This window comes from Phallusia mammillata, chromosome 7 (genome assembly GCF_965637545.1).
Source record: "Phallusia mammillata chromosome 7, kaPhaMamm4.hap1.1, whole genome shotgun sequence".
Lineage (NCBI taxonomy): Eukaryota > Metazoa > Chordata > Ascidiacea > Phlebobranchia > Ascidiidae > Phallusia > Phallusia mammillata.
In genome coordinates, this window is record NC_137258.1 from 1868190 (window position 1) to 1888623 (window position 20434).

General features: G+C 35.7%; 2 protein-coding genes across 3 annotated transcripts in view; one reads left to right on the forward strand and one right to left on the reverse strand.

Moving 5' to 3' along the window:
- Positions 1–450: 450 nt before the first annotated feature.
- Positions 451–4216, forward strand: LOC145239342 (uncharacterized). Its single transcript, XM_080102649.1, has one exon. It carries the CDS (start codon positions 1248–1250, stop codon positions 2763–2765), a length of 1518 nt encoding a protein of 505 aa, XP_079958775.1. The 5' UTR covers positions 451–1247; the 3' UTR covers positions 2766–4216.
- A 6032-nt stretch (positions 4217–10248) lies between these two features.
- LOC145237091 (WD repeat and FYVE domain-containing protein 3-like) overlaps positions 10249–20434 on the reverse strand; it is a 45792-nt gene continuing 35606 nt past the window's right edge. For both annotated transcript variants that reach the window (XM_080099830.1, XM_080099828.1), the window contains exons 50-68: positions 20251–20394; positions 19782–19923; positions 19121–19206; positions 18460–18601; positions 17833–17952; positions 17395–17512; positions 16759–16868; positions 16309–16462; positions 15818–15968; positions 15133–15274; positions 14608–14758; positions 14062–14225; positions 13167–13313; positions 12559–12741; positions 12048–12236; positions 11575–11646; positions 11240–11432; positions 11005–11119; positions 10249–10835 (exon numbers count right to left, since the gene is read on the reverse strand). In XM_080099830.1, coding sequence (XP_079955956.1) covers positions 10772–10835; positions 11005–11119; positions 11240–11432; positions 11575–11646; positions 12048–12236; positions 12559–12741; positions 13167–13313; positions 14062–14225; positions 14608–14758; positions 15133–15274; positions 15818–15968; positions 16309–16462; positions 16759–16868; positions 17395–17512; positions 17833–17952; positions 18460–18601; positions 19121–19206; positions 19782–19923; positions 20251–20394 — 2587 coding nt within the window. In that variant the 3' untranslated portion in view covers positions 10249–10771. The remainder of the gene's footprint in view (positions 10836–11004; positions 11120–11239; positions 11433–11574; positions 11647–12047; positions 12237–12558; positions 12742–13166; positions 13314–14061; positions 14226–14607; positions 14759–15132; positions 15275–15817; positions 15969–16308; positions 16463–16758; positions 16869–17394; positions 17513–17832; positions 17953–18459; positions 18602–19120; positions 19207–19781; positions 19924–20250; positions 20395–20434) is intronic.

Consider the following 20434-nt stretch of genomic DNA (forward strand, 5'->3'; position numbering starts at 1 on the left):
TGAGGTTTAGCATATAATCAGATAAATAACGGTATTTATTTCTTGCAGAATGGTTGAACAGATACTTCGTTAAATATGAAAAAGATGCGTTTTTTAACTGTCAAACGGAAGGGGATTACTAAATATTTTACTAATTTGACGATGACAATTAAACAACCAGCAGAAATTGTGCAAAAATGTCATGTTTACTTAACGTTCTTCTGGCCTTGTAATTTATATAACGTACACGTGCACCATTTGGTTGCTAGGTGAGATGTAATGTTGTTGGTAACGAAAACGTGTTGAAGCAGCACAGCACAGCAAAGGTAAAGTTATTATTAAAACATTTTAAAAACATCCTGATAGGGGCATGAACAACAAGATTTAAAATATGTTAGTATCGGCATATATGAGTTTGTTTAACAATTCACAAGGTTGTGTTTTAATCAATAAATGTTTATTTTAAGGAAATGTTTATATGTTTTTTCTGACTGCCTTTAGTCTGGATCTGTTGTTAAATGCTTGATTTAAAGGAAATAACAGACGCAAGAAATGGAGGAGTGGTATCCAAAGTTCTATGATTGGAACCCTTATTCAGAATCTGAATTTGATTTGGCAAAAGAATTGAAAACACACTGTGATCTGGGAGGAAAAGAAATTCATCCAAAGGAGACAGCTAAATTGTTGCACAGATTAGGACTTGTGTACGATGTAAAAACTTCAACAAAACTTACTTTAATTCAAAGTGTTGCCCTAATGACATCAGCTTATTTGCAGGAACCAGATAATGCTGATGATATCAAAAGCGACCTTTATAATTTATGCTTGCATATTATGAAAAAGGCAAATGCTGCAAATCCATGCATGAATTTGGTTCAAAAAGCTATTGAGGATACAAAAGTTCAAATTCACCTATTTAGGGAAAAAACAAGAGAACTACTTGCAAACGTAAAGCCTGTTTCAAATGAACTAGAAAGTGAAGTACTTACTTACATAAGAAGGCTTAGAGCAAAACAATTAAGAAAAATACAGGATTTTGCCACAGAAACATACACAAAAATAATGGCCCAAATTGCTAAATATACTGAGTTGATAATGGGGGAGCCACCTTGTAAATTTGCCTTAGTAGGAATGGGTTCATTGGCAAATAAGGAAGTTTCCCCATACTCTGACTTTAAAAGCATTATTGTGTTAAAGGATGGAATTCAGAACACCAATAGTTACAGCAATATTTTGGAGATTTTCAATGGTTTGCAACTGTGTTTCAAATGATTCTTGTTCGCTTGGGTGAAACAGTTCTTCACCACTTGGCTATTACCAGCCTTAACAATTCATTGAAGAAGAAAGGGGATTGGTTTTATGATGCATACACTCCAAATGGAATTTGTCCTGATGGATTTGCTCCTCAAGCTGACAAGAATTTATTGGGAAGACAAAATAAACCACATAATGTGCTGTGGGCAACTGAGCTCATCAAACCAGCCAGTGAGATGGTAAAGTACTTGGAAACAGAAGACTATTCAAAGAATGAATATAATTTGGCAGACATGCTGACTAAAACCTGTTTGGTTTGTGGGGATGCAGATGTATATGAGAGGTTTGACAGAATGTTTAAACATGCAAAAGCAGAAAAACCAAAAATACCCATTCAGTTTTTTGAGGATATAAAAATGCAAACTACTGGTCATAAAATTACCAAACTAGGTAGCTCAGAAGCATTGGACTTGGATATACAGCGCTTTATTGACCGCAGCATATCACTCTATGTAAAAGCACTTGGCCTTCATTTCATGTGCAATAATGCAGCTGCTAGTTCTTTTGAAATATTAGATGCATTGTATGAAGAGGGGGCATTACAGCACGTTGATCAAGAGAAACTGCACTTTATGTGTGCGATTGCATGTGAAATCCGGCTTAGAGCCAGTTTAAACAAAAATGGCCAGAATATTTTTCATTGTTCAAACTATTTTACAAAAGAAGGACATCTTGAAAAGTTATCAAAAACTATTGGAGCAAGAGCAGTGGTTGACTGCTTTAACATTGGATGGTGCCTAGGAAAATGGCTAAAAGAGCAACACATGCTAAAGAGCAAACAATTTACATGTGAATGTAACATTACTTCCAAACTTAATGTTGCAAGACAACTAAAACTGCCAGAGGTCTCCTTGAAGCTGGTAGAAAAAGGTAAATCTATGCCAGAGTTTAAACAATTGGAAAATAGAGTTTTATTGTATTTTTACACACTCAGTGCATTGCAGGATGCCAAAAAATTTCATGAAGTTGTGGCAGTATATAAAACTGCAAAGCCCGATTTACAATCAAGTTGCCAGTTTGAACTGGTTTGCAAGTGCATATTTCAATATGCAGACAGCCTAATAGGATTGTTGAAATACAAAAATGCTATTATAGCTTTGAGGATTATAAACTGGTACCACCATCGTGGATTAATTGACAGCACACTTCTTGCATTCACCAAGATTGGTTATTGCTTTTATAAAATGGGTCGCTACCATAAAGCAATTAAATGCTTTAGTCGTGTGAGAGAAAACTACAATGGAATACATTTTTTGCATGATTATTTTGATAACTGGATTTTCTATGGATGCTCGCTTTTGAAACTTCAAACATATAGCGAAGCTTTGAACATGTTTAATGAACTTGAGTCAGGTCTTTTGAGGTTGCACAACGTTAACACTGATGTTTTGAACAAAGTGTCATTTCACAAAGCTCAATGTCTTGCTCATCTAAAAAAAGACCAAGGGTTGGAGATGCTGGAAAAAGCATGAAACCAGATGAAGTAAAGTCAAACTTAAACATAAAACTAGAGTATTTGTTTACAAAATGGCCTGGTTTCTCCATGCAAACAGAATTACAGATAACATACATACATTACACAAAATTGTACAAGTTTTAAATACACAGAGAGCAAAATTCGAAGAAAATAAAAGTGAACTGTCCAAAGTGGAAAAAGGACAACAACGATATTAATGACAACATCAGTTATCAACTACTTCCAAAAACATATGAATAAAGGATGCATTTGGAGAATGTTAACAATAGCTCAATATAGTATTTGGGCAATTTGAAGCCTAAACTTTTAAATCCCACCAAATAATTACATTAAATGTTATAAAACTTCTGAAATTGTATATAACTCTTCTTGTAGACCTAAGTGGTAGCATATTAGTTATGAAGTTGTATATAACTCTTCTTTGAAACCTAAGTCAGGGGTTTCCAAAGTGCGGCCAGCGGGACAAATGTGACCCGCATTTATAGTGGCCCCCAGTTGTTTCAAATTTTGTTGCATACGGCATGTCATAATTTGATATAAGGTTTTGGGTTGTGGCAGCTTACATAAATTGTTAAACATTGACCATAAAATATGCTGTATCCTTGCCAAGGCATTTAGCATCATTTTAACTGTTTTACATGACACAGTAATGTTCAACATGACTATTTTGGTTTGAGTGGAAATCAATAGAAAAATAAAACTTTATCAGAAAAGTTAAAAATGCATTTATTATTGCAGCAGTTAGCTGTGCAAAAGTAGGGTAGAATGATGATTGGGCTAACGATAAAAACCAAAAATGGTTTACCAAAAAATTTGGATATACCAAGCATATAGAACTAGTGATCTAAGACATTATACAAATGTATTCAAGAGCTCTTCATATACAATACCAGACAGGCACCAGCACCCCTGTTTTTTACTGCACTTTTTGCTTGTCATCTTAGTTACATGCGTATTATGGTGCTATGCAATCTTCAAATGGAAAACAAGAGAGTGTATTGTAATATGACATCAGTTTTAAATGCTTTTGCTGCAAAAGAATGCAGTTGCATTTTCAGTCTGCTCATCAATGCAGATTTTTTTACCCTGGTACACTGCCAGTATGTTGTGACACTATTTTATTGCATTAAGCACCAAGCCTTGAACTGAAAAAGCAGGAGTATACGCAACTCACAGTTTTTTTAGACACAGTCCTTTGTGTGTAGTTTTAAAAAGTTTTTACACTTCTGCCTAAACACATGGCAACAGCGCCCTGCAGGCTGCACCGTTCAAAAGTTTCGTAAAGAACGCCTTCTCGACCTAACAACGTTGGTGATAACTAGGGAGATTATTTTTTGATTTGTCAAAAAAAGTCAAAAATTGTTTGCAAAGTCAAAATTTTTTACGAAGTTAAAATTGTTTACAAACTGCATTGTTGTGGTGGTGTAGAGGTTGCACTGTCAGTGAACTGTTCATTTTACACCTTGTAGCCTACTTTATACTGTTGTAATTGGCCCATTGCTTACTTATTGTGAATCATAAACCATTAAGTAAGTGAAATAATTAGGTTGATATGGCGTGATGCTCAACACATCCCAAAACGTGCAAAATTGTGGTAGGTCCCAAGTCATTTTGCGGCAGCTGCAGGGGAGGTGCAGCTCTTGCTTCGGTTTTGCTTTCAGGTACTTCATGCATCTTTTGTTAAATAAATGTTTGGAATAATTTTCATTGTGTCTTAGCTGCAGTTTTTTAGCAGTGATTGTTAATTAGCTCATTTCCTTTTTCAGAACAGGCTAGGTCTGTGTTCAGATTTTTGCCCTTCTGTTTTTGCACATTCTTTTGCTCTACAGAGTAGCCTACAGCCATATTTTAACTTTTTGTGCAATAATGTGTAATTTAACTACTTGAATTTTTGATAGGTCAAAATTTTGTCAAAAAAAAGTTTTTTAAAGTCAAAACTTGTCAAAATTTTCAATTTGTAGGTGAAAATTTTTCGTTTTTTAGGTCAAAAAATAATCGCCCTAGTGATAACCAAAAGCGACGCAAAATTTGCCAACGTGGTTTATTGAAAACTTTTTGCAAAGAGAGGCGAGCGCTAACGGTTTCTGTTATCGCATTGTGTGGGTTTCTGATTCGAAAAAGTTGGTTTATTTGGAAAAAATTAATGATTGTACGCTATATTTGCCACAAATTAATTTTTCATTACGTGGTTATGATTGTACGTTGTGTTTTCACAGCGGGCTACATGCTATAATAATATTAAAGTAAGATAAACACCCATCTTAAAATATCAATTAAATTAGATTCTTACAAAGCTTTTTCGAATGCAATATAGGTAACAATATATTCATGTGGTGATTTATGATCATCGACAGTTGCTGTGAGCTAAAAATGACACCGAGTAAATTATTTAGTAAACTGATCTACGCACCGAAAATGGCAGTGTAAACGGAAGGAGTCACAAGGTAAGGTTAGGCTACACTAAGCATATTGTAAACGGGCCTTAGTTCTATCCATTACAAAAGGGTTTTGACTGTGCACTGCGAGATGCTGTATAATTCGTCGATTTGGACACGCCATGTAGCTATTATCTCACGCATTCTAAAGTACGTTGTTATTCCTGCCCTACTCATTAATTGGAATTCCCCTACTTCAAAACTAAACTTAACCAGGGGAATTACCTTCATTGACAGCCTCATCAAAACAATTTTGAACATTGCCATGACAAACAATAACCAAACAGCATCATGTGCCAAGCTTTAGGAATGCTTAATAGGTGTGTTTTAAAGTTTGTCATCACCAGTCTGACTAAAGAACGGCTCAATGCTTTGCCATAAAGTCTTGCCATTGTCAGCAAATGAACCGTTGCCTTTTTTGTTGGGGACACGTCATGGAAAATAACGGGGTGATGTAGCGGTATTTGACTGCACAATATAGGCCAGTTGGGTCTAAAATAGTGTTGATGTTTGATTTACACTTTTTTTAGCGTAAATATGATTAAGTGTAAACAAGTAAAAGAAACAAACTCTGAAAAAAAACTTGCAAATGTGCTAAGGAGACAGTGTTTGTCAAATGGCAAAGAAATTGATCCAAAAGAATCTGCAAAAACTTTGCATCAGTTGGGACTTGTGTACAAAGAGAAAAGTCCAGATAAGATCAGTCTCATTCAAAGTGTTGCTTTAATGACATCAGCTGTGTTAAGGCAGCCAGACAATGTTGAAGCAATTAAACAAGACCTTAATGATGTATGTTTGCATATTTTAACTTTGGCAAATGCTTTGAAGTTGGATACCACACTGGTAGACATTGCAATTGTGGAAGCAAAGCAAAAAATTGCAGTGCTCCGTGAAAAAGTAAAAGAAGAACTGGAAAAATTAAAACCAATAAGTGATGACCTCAAGGGAAATGAAATGGAACAGGCAAGAAAATCTAGGGTTGCAAAAATAAGAAAAATACAGGATTATGTCACAGAAACTTACACAAGTATCATGCAACTTATAGCAAATCATACACTCTCCATCCTGGGGAAAGCACCGTGTAAGTTTGCTTTAGTAGGTATGGGTTCATTGGCTAAAAAAGAAGTTACCCCATATTCTGATTTTGAAAGCATCATTGTGTTGGAAGACAAAATACAGAAAAACCCCAACTACCAAAACATCTTGGAGTATTTTCAGTGGTTTTCAACTGTTTTTCAAGTTATACTGGTTCGTCTGGGAGAAACTATACTCAAATTCTTGGCGATTCCGTGTCTTAATAATCCTTTGAATAAAGAAGAAGATTGGTTTTATGATGCATACACCCCATGTGGAATTTGTCCAGATGGATTTGCTCCTCACGCAAGTAAGAACCCATTGGGAAGACAAACAAAGACAGAGAAGAAGCCTTGGACAACTGAGCTTATCAAACCAGTCAGTGAGATGGTGAAGTACTTGGAAACAGAAGAAGATTTAAAAAACGGATATCATTTGGCAGATATGTTAACTAAAACCAGTTTTGTGGCAGGGAATTTTTGTATTTACAAAAAATTTTGTGCAAAAGTTAAAAACAAATTGAGTAAGTGGCCAAAGTTTAATTCACATGTAAGGCAGAAAATAGTAAAGGATTTTGGAACATATTCCCTGGCACGTACTGACACAGAACACCACGTGGATCTAAAACGCTTTGTATACAGAAGTTGCTCCTTATTTGTGCATGCTGTTGGTTATTTGCATGAAACTACAGCTTCAAACAGCTTTGATATAATGGATGAACTGCTTGACCGTGGAACAGGTGTCATTACTGAGACATTACACAGCAAAGTGCTATCTTCCTTAGCTGTTGCATGTGAAATTCGGTTAAGAATGTACAGCAATGCATTAAGTCAAGAAGACATTCTTCATCAGAACAAGCATTGTGAGATGCCATCCTGCATGAATGAGTTGACAACATGTATTGGAGCCCGCACAATAGTTGATTGTCTAAATGTTGCAACAGAATTACAACTTTATGTTGTTAATTGTTTCAAAAAGGCCAATGTTTTTAATATAGGTTTGGTCAGAGATGTACCATTTAAAGCAGTAAACATTGCCAAGTCTGTAAAGTTGTATGGATTTGCTGTGAGACTCATTGATGAAATTCACACACTTTTAGAATATCAACACAGTTTCTTCCAATTTGATTTGCTTGTTTCCTATGCAGATTGCCTTCGAGGGAATGGAGAATTCAATAGATGTGTAAAAGTTATAAATGCAAACGTAAAGATTTTGCGAAAAATTGGATTGATGCAGTTTTCAGTTTTACTTTGGTTAATACAGGCTCGCTGTTTGATTGAATTGAAAAAGTACAAACAAGCTCTGAAATGCTACAGAAAAGTAAACTTTTTCACTTTTTTTAAAATAGTACCCTTTTCTGTTTACTTTGGACAACAAGTTTATATTGGAATGGGAGACTGTTTCAAAAAACTTTGGCACAACAAAAGGGCTTTCAAATACCTAAAACTTGCATATGATCATGTAAAAGATGATCCTAAAAAAGGTAAAGTTAGTGATGAGTATTTTGAAGTTTTGCAACATTACGGAGTTTGCCTACACCGCTTGACAATGTACGAAGAAGCCCAAGCAATTTATCAAAACTTGGTTGAAGCACGACGCCAACTTTGTGTGGATGAAGAGTCAGATCTCATACTAAACATGGCATCTTTTCATATTGCTGTGAGTTTATGCTTTTTAAAAAGGTACGAAGAAAGTCTCAATACACTTGAAAAGGCTTGGAAATGTGTGCAAAACATCAGTGAAGAAATTAATGTAGAAGGTTACAGTGCCTATATTTACACAAAAGCTCGTTGCCTGGCCAATCTAGGTAGAGGTTTGGAAGCAATAGATTTGTTGATGTCATATCTAACAAGCAATAAAGTGTCAACATGTTTTTTTACCAGACAGAATTTGTGGAAAGATTTAATGAAAGTCTTTGAGCAATGTGGATTGTATGATGGCTGCATAATGTGTATCAAAAAACCATTAGAATATTATGCACGGCTTAAGCAAACCAAATCTGTTCGTAATATGGTCAAACAATACCAGCAGCAAATTAAGGAGTTTCAAGACAAAATCGACAACTACCCCAAATGTCAATTAGATAAAGATACAAAACAAAATTTAAAAAACGACTTTGAAGTGAGGATAATCCATCTAAGCGAGCTTGCTGAAAGCTCACTTAAACATGAAAAACTTGATGAAGCTATGACTTATTTTAGAGAGATAGAAACGCTCCTTCCAAAAGTTGAAGAAAACTCTGTATCTCTGTTAAAACAAGAATATGTCGAGTTTCACAGTATGGTTTATTGTGAAATTTCTTTTAATCTTATTCGGGATGGGCAACACCAAGAAGCAATAAGGTACTCCAAGAAAGCGTTCAATTTGCCATTTCAAAATTGTAGAAGCTTTAATGATGGAAGCATCAATGCAACAGTTAATCTTGTTGAATGTTTTGTTACTTTTGGACGATACAAAGAAGGATTTGCAGCAGCAAAGCATGGCATCAGATTGTGTCAATTTTTGTGTGACAATCCTTGTGTGGAACCACATTTTATCCAAATTGTTTCAGCATTAGCAGACTGTGAAGAAATGTTAAAAAAGTCTTTTTCTCTACCTTTTGATTGCACACCATCTGTATATTACAATGCTTCTGATCGCCATGCAGAGGCATGTGCAGAAAAGGCAAAAAATACAGTGGGGAAATGTGTAAAAGTAAAGTTGTGCTGAAAACAACACAACCAAATGCCTTGACTTATTCATTTTTATATGTCTGGTAAAGTCAACAAAACCTATTTGCACTGCTTAGAAGTGTTCCCCTACCATTAAAGTTATGTTATTATCTTGTAAATAATAACGACTGTAATAAAAACATTAAGCAACAGTATATACAGTGCTGGATTAATGGTCTGTTGGCCTGTAGGCACAATTTATAAGTGGCCGGAAAATTAGGATTGCCAACTAACAAATTAGAATTATCACTGTTGCCAAATCATTCTACTGATTTTAAAGTGGCCTGATTTTTGACTGGTCTGTAGGCACGTGCCTACTTTGCCTAATGGTTAATCCGGCACTGAGTATATATACATAAATGAACAACATTACAGTTTGACTTATGAACTGTTAACATATGTGGTTGGATTACGACCTCTAATTATGTTGCTATGCAGTAAGTGGGATGTACAACTGAAACCAAAAATGGTTCACTAACAAATTTGGATATACCAAGCATATAGAACTAGTGATTGAAGACATTATGTAATGTATTTAAGATGTCTTCATATTCAATACGATACAAGCACTTTATTTATAAAACATATTGTGTGGATGCTTTCCCTAAGATGGAGATTCAGTTGGTATAAGTAGAACTTTATAGCCTTGTTATTAATTGCACTTATTGCTTTGTAATATTATATGTGTATTATAGTGCTATGCAATCTTCAAATGCAAAACAAGAGAGTGTATTGTAATATGAAATCAGTTTCAAATGCTTTTGTTGCAAGATAATTTAGTTTCATTTTTAGTCAGCACCTGGATGCAGATTTTTTTGCACAACCAAAACCCTGGTACATTTAGTATGTTGTGACATTATTGTATTGCGTTAAGCACCAAGGCTTGACCTGAAAAAGCAGGAGTATACACAACTTACACTTTTTAGACACAGCCTTTTGTATGGAGTTCTTAAAAGTTTTCACACAGTGTGAATCACACTTCCCTTACGCGAATGGCAACAGCGCGCTGCAGCGGTCAAAAGTTTCGTAACGAACGCCTACTTTACCCACTTTTGAATGAAAGAAATTGATATTCGCAGGTTTGCATCTGATTATTCATAACATACTTAATAATCTTTCTCATATTGTAACCTCAGTGACATAAGTTGCCATGTGTCAATTTTATTTAAAATCTGAACGGCCGGATATTTTGATTCGTCCTGTTTCTGTCCAAAACGATTTGATTGTGGGTAGAGTTTGCCTTTCTAACACACAGATGTACGCAAGCAATATAGTTGTATTTGAACGCAGCAAAAACTGTAACAGGACTGATTTCGTGAAATCGGAAAAAGTCAAAAAAAGGAAACTGCTTTAAAACTTGCGACGGGCAAAATATGAATCATGGAGTGATGACGTCATAACCGCAAGACGATGACGTCAGTTGGAGAGAGAGGAGAAGGAAAGACGAACAGTGCGCGCGAGACAATAAATAAAATACGATTGTACGAACATGGCACGTAGAATAACAAGGGGGTTGCATAAAACACTGAAATCACACACCGTTGCGACGACATGCGTGAAACACAACAACAACTGCATTTAATTGACCAGCTTTGAAACGATTCTGATGATCGGAAACCCGCAAACACGCAACAAATACATTTCACGCTTTTTGCTTTTTCAAGTTCTCCAAGATTTAGCTGGTATTGCACCACGAAGTCAGAATCACAAAACAGTCGGAATTGCACAATTTGTTACATGGTCATCAGGTTGTCACGGTGGAAAACACGTCATTGTTGACGTCATGAAGATGTCCAAGCAAAAACACGGCCCTCTTCATCACCTACGTAAAGCTTTTGCTGGTCCCTGAAATTTATAAATTGAATTAACATGCAAAAAAATATAAAAAGAAATTCTGATTTTTTGTTAAGAGAAAAAACTAAATCAACAACTAAGTTATAGGTGAGTGCTGGTGTTGGGATTCGAACCTACGACCACATAGTTAACACTTTAGCTTAATTTCGTTTTAAAATACCTTGACGACGTGATGCTTGTGACTTTAGGTAGTGTTGTGTTGTGACCAGAAAAATTACCGCATCTAGACGTTTCAAGTTTGCCCTTTAACACAAGCTGCTGTTTCCACACGTACCCTGTACATATAAAATCTTGTTGTCGTGAAACATATCAAATTCAAGATTTCAGATTTTTTTTCAATCCCAAATACTCTCAATGGGCAAATCCGCAACAAGCAAAAGATAAGAAAAGCTAACCTGAAGTCGCGGGTTTCGTAGCAGGAACAACTTCGGAACTTTGCACTGGAGTATCTTCGACCACCTCAACTTTAGCTACGTCACTCCATGGCAACTCAGTGACGTCACCGATTGACGTCAGAGACACGGTGTCGGGGTTAGCCTGTATCAGACCTGGTACTTGGGTTTTTAAGTTGAATGCGCCGTTTTCGTACTGAAAGAAAAAAGCAATGTAAGTTTTATTTAAAAAAAGTATAAACCCCGAGGTCAAATTGGTTTTGAGTTTAAATCATAATGTACTTGACTTGTCATTATTTGAATTTTTAATCTTGAAAGTTGATCACTTATTCATTTACCTTGGCACCATCCAGATTTGCATTGAGTATGTCAGCAGTTTCAGGAACTTTCAGATGATCTAGCGTCCAAAACTGCGAATGAAAACAATTTTGTTGGAGGCAAATGAACAAGAATAAACTCCTTTCGAGAAAAAATAATTGCCAAGATATTTTGCAGACCAACTAAACAATACTTGGTGTGCTTCACCATTTAATCCAAGATTTTTCAGGGGTTCCCAAACGGAAAGGAATTCCTCCCAAGTGAGGCATTTTTAAACTAGAGGGGAGAAATTTACTTTAATTTGTATGTTTTGTTTGTAAATACACTTTCGCTCTGGAAATATGACCCGTGAAGCGGAAAAAAGACCCAGTTTTGCAGATATTTGTATGGTCCAGCATCTACTATGTAGTCTAGTGGGAGGAATGAAAATGTGTTGGAAGTTTGTCCATAAAAGTTGGAAACCACATCATATTTAAAGATACAAGCTTCTTACCCTGACATATCCGTCAGCATGTCCAGTGGCAATAACAGCATCTGAATCCCAGTCATTAAGACTTCCGATAGATAGAGCTGTGATTTTTTGGTGTCTTGCATTTGAAGACAGAGCACTGGCATGGGTGATCAACTGTCCATTTATTGACCACAGACATAAGTCAGCCCCAGAACATGTAACAATGTCACCCTACAAGAGAAATTGCATGAGGTTTTTGACATAGGATTACAACGCCCAGGATTGATCCAAAGCCAGTTTGTTACGTCACAATCAAGATTACACGTGTTAATTGTGCGCAAAAAATGCCTTTTTTGTTACAAGTTTAAAAAGACGGCGCTGGGGCATGTAAACCATGCGGCCCGCGCGAATCATTATTCAACTTATCCGGCCCGCAGTGAAAAAAGTTTGGTGACCCCTGGTCTATTACTAAAGTTGTCGTTTTGATTGTATCTGGTTGTTCTCAAAGGTAACAGTAATAAAAAGTTTAACCACCAATATACAGTCAACTTACAGTGTTGCCGTTAATGCAGATATGAGACACTGGAGTTGATGTAGTCGAGCCCAGTTGTCGAACAAAGGCCAGATGATTGAGGTCCCACAAAATACAAGAGCCATCTTCAGCACCAGACACAATGATTCCATACGAGGCACAGGCACATACACTGGTCACAGGTTGAGTGTGCCCATACAAAGACTGGTGGAGAAAATGAAAAGTTGTTAGCAGTGTTTAAACCCCCACCCCTTTTCATTTCTGCATTGGTAATCTTTTTCATATCATTAAAATCACACATCAGATTTTTTGTGTTTACAGAAAACTTGTTGTAATTTAATCTCCTAATAAAAGTATCTGTATAATTAACCCTTACATTTCAACCTTATCGCACCTCATTGAGGGTAGATCTTGCTCCCCTTGTTACAAAACCTGAATTAGGTGATTTAAACACACTTTATCAGACAAAAATCATATTGATTTATTCCAGCTGCCCCTAAAGTATTGTATGACCCAAATAGGTCTGTTGCACTCCAACTGTGTCAAATGCTGTCCTAGCAGAACGTTGATAATATGTTTGACAACCACTGCATCAGACACAAGGCGTAAAACTGAAAAAACAATTTTACCTTCACTAGGGTCATGGTCTTGTTTCTGTCTTTCACAGCAGGAATTTGCCAAACATGAACAACTGTGTTTTTGTCGCCGGTGATAAACAGGGTTTCGGTTGCCATGGTAGCACAGAGAATTTCGCCGCAGCTGAGATTTTCAAAAATCTGTGACACAAAAATCAGCTGAATATTAAACACAAAGCAGGAGTTTAAGCTATATTCAGTGTGTGTTTACAGTACATCAAACCCAGTCTGTACATATAACACATTGGACCATTTAAGGTAAAATGAAACAACAAAATATTCATTTTGCAATAAATTTTCAAGACCCCGTTTCAGTAATTATAAAATGACAACTTCGCTCAGAGTATGTGTTTACCTCAACTATAGTAAACCCCAGTTACTTCGGACCTGTTTGGAACAAAAAACTGCCTGGGTTAGGTGAAGATCCGGATTAAACTATGTCGATTAGTTCAAGCCTTACCACATTACAAATCATTTATACCTCAAGTTTTGTCCGAGAAAGGCGAAGATTGAAATTAACAGAGATTTACTGTAAGTCAGCATTTGTTTAAAACTACACACCCAACAATTGTCAGAAATCCCAAAACAGCGAAGCGTAGACAATAACACTAGACTTGACTAGAACCATGTGAGACATGGTCAAATTTATAGAGCTCTTCTGGCAATTGTATTTAGGACATAGGGCATCGAAACGTTAGAATAAAAATACATTTGCCAGAAGAGCTCTATAAAATTGATATTATGCCTGGCAGCAACAGCTTTTATACATGCGAGACATGTAAGATAATAAAAAATATTATCAAACCCCCTTGAAAAACAGATATTGCAATTTCTGTTTGCATTTGTTGGGTCAATAGCACTGAAAAGTTGTGTTCATTTTTTTACCAACCTGCATTGGTTTTTCACTTTCATAGTATCCAACCCTGATACAACGATCATCGTGGTTCCATGAAAGGTATCGAGTGTTTTGAGGAGGAATTAACAATCTTCCCACCTCTGTTACCAAAACTCCACGGTCATTAGGAACTATTTGACCAACTGCCGCATTTACTTCTAAAATTGACAAACAGAAAATTTATACATTTCATTTTTTAAATTGGAAATTATTGAGTTCATAAATTGGAAAATTTTTTTGCGCATTCATACATTTGAAACTATTTTGAATACATAAACAAAAACTTAACAAGGACACCATATTAAACAATATTATATAGATAGAAATGTAAAAGACCAATTTAAACCGAAAACAATTAATGTCTTTTACATGACTCAAGTGGATATAAATGGGAGTTACTGATGTGGGCCTTCATATCACTGATGATGGCATGAGCCTTTGCCAAATGATTAAACAATAAAGCATGTCGCTTTTACAACTATTTGGGCCATTATTTTCGTTGTTAGATCCATGTAAGTTTACATGAAAGTTTTGATTCACCTTTCGTTGGATTGGTTGACTGCTTCAAGTTTTCCAGGTTGCGATAGAAAACTTTGTCATTGGTTGTGTTAGCGATGGAAACTTCTGCGGGAAGTTTAAGCCACTTCCCTTTCTTCTGGGGGTGCGGACGTTTAAACAATTGCTTTGGAATCTAAAAAATGACAAAACACATTTATATATAGGGTTGTCATACCATCCTACTTTCTAAGATTTGTCTTTATTTTAAAGAGCAATGTCTTAGAAAACCATACTGCAAGTAAAAGTAAACGTAGACCTAAGCTGTCATGAGATGAGTGGCTGAAACAGAATGTTTTTGGCAAAAAATATCGCATGTGATATATCTCCTGGCTCGCTTAAATGCAAAGATTTGTGCGAAAATGTTTGTTTCGTTTCATGTGAACAGTTCATTTTTCATTTGTTTTAGGGGTGCATGTCAACGGCAACCCTGTTCATGTATTATTCTGCATCTGCAACGTGTCTGAGGTAAAGGACACATTCCAATGTGTTTTAGTCCATAACAGATACCTGTCCAAAGTTGTTAATGAATCCAATGGTAGCATTTCTTTTCAGTGGATCCTTAATCGAGTAAATGTCCACTTCACCTTCGTAGAACAAATGATGAAATACATTGTGAGCTTCCAATGCTGCTTCTCCTTGCTGTTTGCAACTACACAACATTTTTTTTTATCATAAATCAGTATTTTTTAATTTTTGTGTGCAACTTCACAAATTAATGTGCAAGACTTGATATAGCCATACATGAAAAAGATTTGTAAGGTTTGTAGTGCACAAACTGTGGCCATGTAATAGCATGTGTACCGATACTCGATTGTAAGTCACCCTCGATTTTAAGTCGCTCTTTGTGATATTGGGTACTACTGTTTTCAAAAAGCAGGGGTGTGGAAATAATATTGGTTTCATATTTAAATAAAAGTCTCAATTATAAGCTGCACAAACTGTAGGGTAAAAAAAACTTTACAAGGCGCGGCTTACAATCGAATAAATATGGTACGTGGCCCAGCAAATAAAGTTAAAAATATGTGCTATTAATTCCAGTGTTTGCCAGATATTCAGATTTTTATGTTCCAATCCCACCAGACACACACATCCAGCTGCTAAACTTTTTTTCTCACCAAACACACTCACAGTCATACATGAAATACGAACTTAATGCAGGTCATTAAATTTGTTTAAATTAAGAGATATCTACCCGAAGATTAGGTCTATCCATTCATGTAGATGAGCTGAAACATAATCACACTCTAGCGCCTCTCGGTGGGCTCTGATAAACTCATGGGGACTTCCCTTAGCCCAAGCTGGCAAAATCACATCGTCTAATTTCACACCGTTCTGTTTCTGACCTACAAAATATCAGTTTGTTTAAGCAGGTAAAACACAACAGAACCCAACAGTAATGGAAAGTGTTGAAAATCGTTGAATTCTGCTGAAACGTTAGCATTGTATTTCACACTCGGTCCTTACGATTTATTAACACTTCATACAATAGTGAGCGGCTTGACAGTTTTTATGTGTTGTGATGTTCAATAAAAAAACATGTTGATATTTTTCTTATTTCGCTGTGTGGCAAATCTGCTCTCCTTACAACCACAAGATTACAAGTTGGACTAGTTATATAAATAACAAGTTGGAAACACACATTAGCTCTGTAACACAAAAATTATACAAAAGAAATTGTCTTACCGAGATCAAACCGATTTGTATTCAACAGAAATTCTGGCAAATAAAAGAATTCTGGAATAAGCTCTTTGATGTCGGCCATGTTTTTCTGACTTGCTGAAACCCAACTGTCCTTAATACTGTGGAACATCCGATCAGCAAGGTCAAAATGTCCACCCTTGAAAAATAACAAAAGAAGACTTAAAACTATAGTACGCCAGGTCTATTAAATGCATTATATAGAATCAGCTGGTCACCAAGCATTCCCATATGGCAAGGCATAGGCTAGAAAATCTAGCATGTGGTGGTGTTTGACAGTATATGTCTGGTGAAGTAACTTTAAGTGGGTGTTAGTTGGTCTAACTGTTCCTACCTACTCAAAACCCTTGTTACTTGCAACTAACTAGGCTATAAAGATGAAATGGTTTTGGTGGTTCATCGCTACAAGCTATGCTTTCAAAGATTTGTAATCACCTGTAGTCTCAAGAAGTGTTGTGTAAAAGGTTCCATTCGCACAAGGTAGGAAGCAATGATCATTGCAGATGAGTAATGTGTTCCGTAATGGTAGGGCGGCGTTTCAATTGCTGAATAACAATAACATATACTTTATATATCACTGCAAAAATTTAAAATCCACAGCATTAAGCTTTCTGTACCGGTCACAAATCTACACAAACATTAGCAGTTGTATTACTGTTATGCATCAACATAAACCAGGGATGTGCGACCTTTCTCACTGTTAATCAAATACAATTGCTATGATTAGATCGTGGGGTGCATCTTCAAATAACACAAAGTGATTTTACTTTGCTGCATACCAAATATGCGTAACTAAAAAATAAAGTAAAATTTACATTTGATTCTTGCAGCATATTGTCAGATCGCAGAAAAATAGCACTGCTCAAAACTATACATGATAATTGGACTTGTTTGCCAGTACATTTAAAATCACTGCAGGCCACACAACCTTTAACCAATGAGTCGCATTTGGCCTGCGGGCCGCTGCTTGCGAGCCTCTTACATAAACAGTTAATGAATATACTATATGAAACAAAACTGCTTTTTTCTGACTCAAAGACACATCTATGGATAAAACAACCTCTTCATTACCTCCAAGTTCTTCCCAATCTCTGTATCTTTTTTTGTATTGTTCCAATCGTGATGTGGATTGAGCTCCCATCGGTTTGCTGAAATCCCGAAATGTTGCTGGATCAGTCAAATCCAACACCTGAACCCAAAATACACGTTTATGTGAATGTTACAACTACCAGATTTTCAGCAAGGTTAAAATCTATCACCAGTGTCCAAGACGGACTCAAGTTGAAATCGAAATAAACACCTGCAGCATTTGATTACATATCAATCAAACAATAACTTAGTTGGGCTTATAAGTAAAGTGTCATAAAATATTGGTGTAAATGCTGGCCTTAGTTTATTCCCCCAAAAAATTACAATTATGGCATTGTTGTTTTTTTTGTGAAAAATTTCAGGCATTAAAACAATAAGCTTTAGTTGAAAGAAAGGAGAATAAAAAAAAGTACCACGTACTTCTGACGTGTAGTCACTGACCACCCACGGAAAAACTGGGTATTGCATCAGATCGTTGTATGACCTTCCTGCTAACGTGTTGAGATGCATCAAGTACTGAAAGTTGCTGATTTCACCTCGCTACAAAACAAGAGCTTAATTAATCAAAAGCAGATCCTGAGATTTTATGTAATACATTACAGGATATTAAACAATTTTGGCTATTAAACATATATCACTAAGGTTTTATTTTATAAACAAGCATTCGCCAGATACAAATTCTAAATGTTTAACTATATTAAAGTTGAAGTTCACAAAAAGACCATTTTGATTTGACAAAGTCAGTTTCACAAAAAAAACAAAATCTCATGGTTGTATCGGAGAATCTCGTGGTTCTATAATAACTTTTTTCACAAGAAATACAACCTTAATTATTAACAGAAACATTTTTATTTATTTTTTAGAAAACATTTTCTTCATTCAACTCTGCAGTTACCAAATTCTTCTGCATTTAATTTGTAGAATTTAGCAGCAGATAAACAACATAACTCTTATGTTCAGCCATGTGCTAAGCAAACAGCAATGCCTAGCTTTAGTACTGTTCTGTTCTGGCACGACTATGTAGATAAACAATTTTTCTATTCTCACCTCCCATCGACTTGTGACAGTTTTTTCGCCGATTATGTTACTCAGCAAAGTGGGTCCTTGTTGTTCCACATTTAAACCGCTTCTCTGACCCGAGATTGAATCCTTACCACGATCGGAAAGTGAGGTGGCATATGACAGGAATCTGTGCGATAAACACTAGATAACATACAATTTAATAGAATGTGTTGAGATTTAAACCACTGCATCTGTGTTTGGGCAGGTTGTGGGAAAACTACATGCCAAAGAATTAACACCAACCTACAAAAATCCCAGTACCCCAGGCCTATTGAAGGTGTTATACCGAAGCTGGTCACCAAGCATTCACCAGAAATTTTTAAGTTTCTCTAGCCTACACCTTGCCATATTCTCAATGCATAGCTTGATTTGGTATTTTGCCTTTAATGGGCCTGGCGTACTATGATTTCTATATGAGTGTGCCGTGATCGCAGGTCTGCATCGATGCTTCAGGATTGATCCCAGCTATTCATCTATGTCTTAACACCACCCTACAATGTTTGCTTTAAAAGTAAATAAAAGTTTTAATAAATACATTGTTTCTCCATTGTGTCCATACACTGGGTCCAAGTATAATATCACATACAACAAAATCTTCCATATGACGGACAACAAAGTTTATTAAGCATTGAATTAAAGTTCTTACTTGCTGTAAACTTTTGCTCTGGTGCCTTGAGGAAACACAAGAAGGTAATTCCTTCCATCGCGATTAAAAATTTCCAATGCAATATTCTGAAAACATACATTAAAACGTTTAGAACAAGTTTAATATATTTACCCAGGTCTTAATAAATCACACATTGGGAATTGGCTGCACAAACTGCTTGACAATTCAGCTTTCTTAATGAAATTTGTTTTAAAAGGCATCAAGGTGCTGAAGCTGATTGCAAACAGATTATTACATTTTGCACAAATATTGGAAATAAAGGTTATATTTGTGATGTTCATGACTAAATCGTACTAAACATTAGATACATAATTTATGGATGAAACTACTACATATCAGGACATAATAGTTTCACAGTCATTAAACATTTTGCGATAAGAGAGTTTCCCAAAATTATATCGAGAAACACTTTATTCATGGTTTAAGTTCAGAAAAAAACATTTAGTCGTTCTTTTTTCAGATTCTAAACAATGAGCGACTAAGTGTTTTTTTTCTTCTGAACTTACATCTATTGCTATAAGGCTCATTAGTCTTCATCCACCTAGCAACGGACTGGGTTATTCGAGCTTTAATTTTCAATTTATTCATGGTATATAGAAATTTCTCAAGACCAATTTTTTGGTCAGTATCAATGCCTCACCTGTAGCAAGTATCGCCTTTTGTGGACTTCTTTAATATCCTCGTATGCAAATTTGCTGCACATTCGATTTGCTAAATTCTCAAAACTGCTTCCTTCGTAATCCTGGCTTGATCTGGTGGCTGATGGAATGATCGGTTCATGTCTGAAAGTATACCAATGAATAAAACACATATAGAAAATATTTTTACTTACTAATGTTTGATTTTTTGTTTTACTTTTTGTAAAGCTGCTCATGTACTATCTTGAAAATGTGACAAAAAATTATCTTTCAAAGACAAAATAATATGTGTATTTTGCTTATAAATACAGTATTTCAAGTTAGTGGTTTTACACACACAGTATGTGATCTTTGTGATCAATTTTAGTGAAGACTATTAAAAAGTCAAAAAGAATTTTTTTTTAATATACATGACTGAAGCTTTCTTCATTTTAAACCAAAGCACAAGGTAGAAACACTTGACAAACTTACTCTCCCGACAGTAATGAAATATCTCGAATCTCCCTGCTCTTTAACATTGTAAATCCATCTATGATGTAATAATGATCTCGACCAAACAGCAACAAACCCTCGTATACATCCAAACCTTGAATCCGGGCAGATCGGAACATGTTTCTGTATTAGTAAAAACAAAGTTAGTCAAAATTTTATGTTA

Bases quoted from the DNA above. Each gene is read 5' to 3' on its own strand.
- LOC145239342 (XM_080102649.1), top strand. From the start codon at position 1,248: ATGATTCTTGTTCGCTTGGGTGAAACAGTTCTTCACCACTTGGCTATT.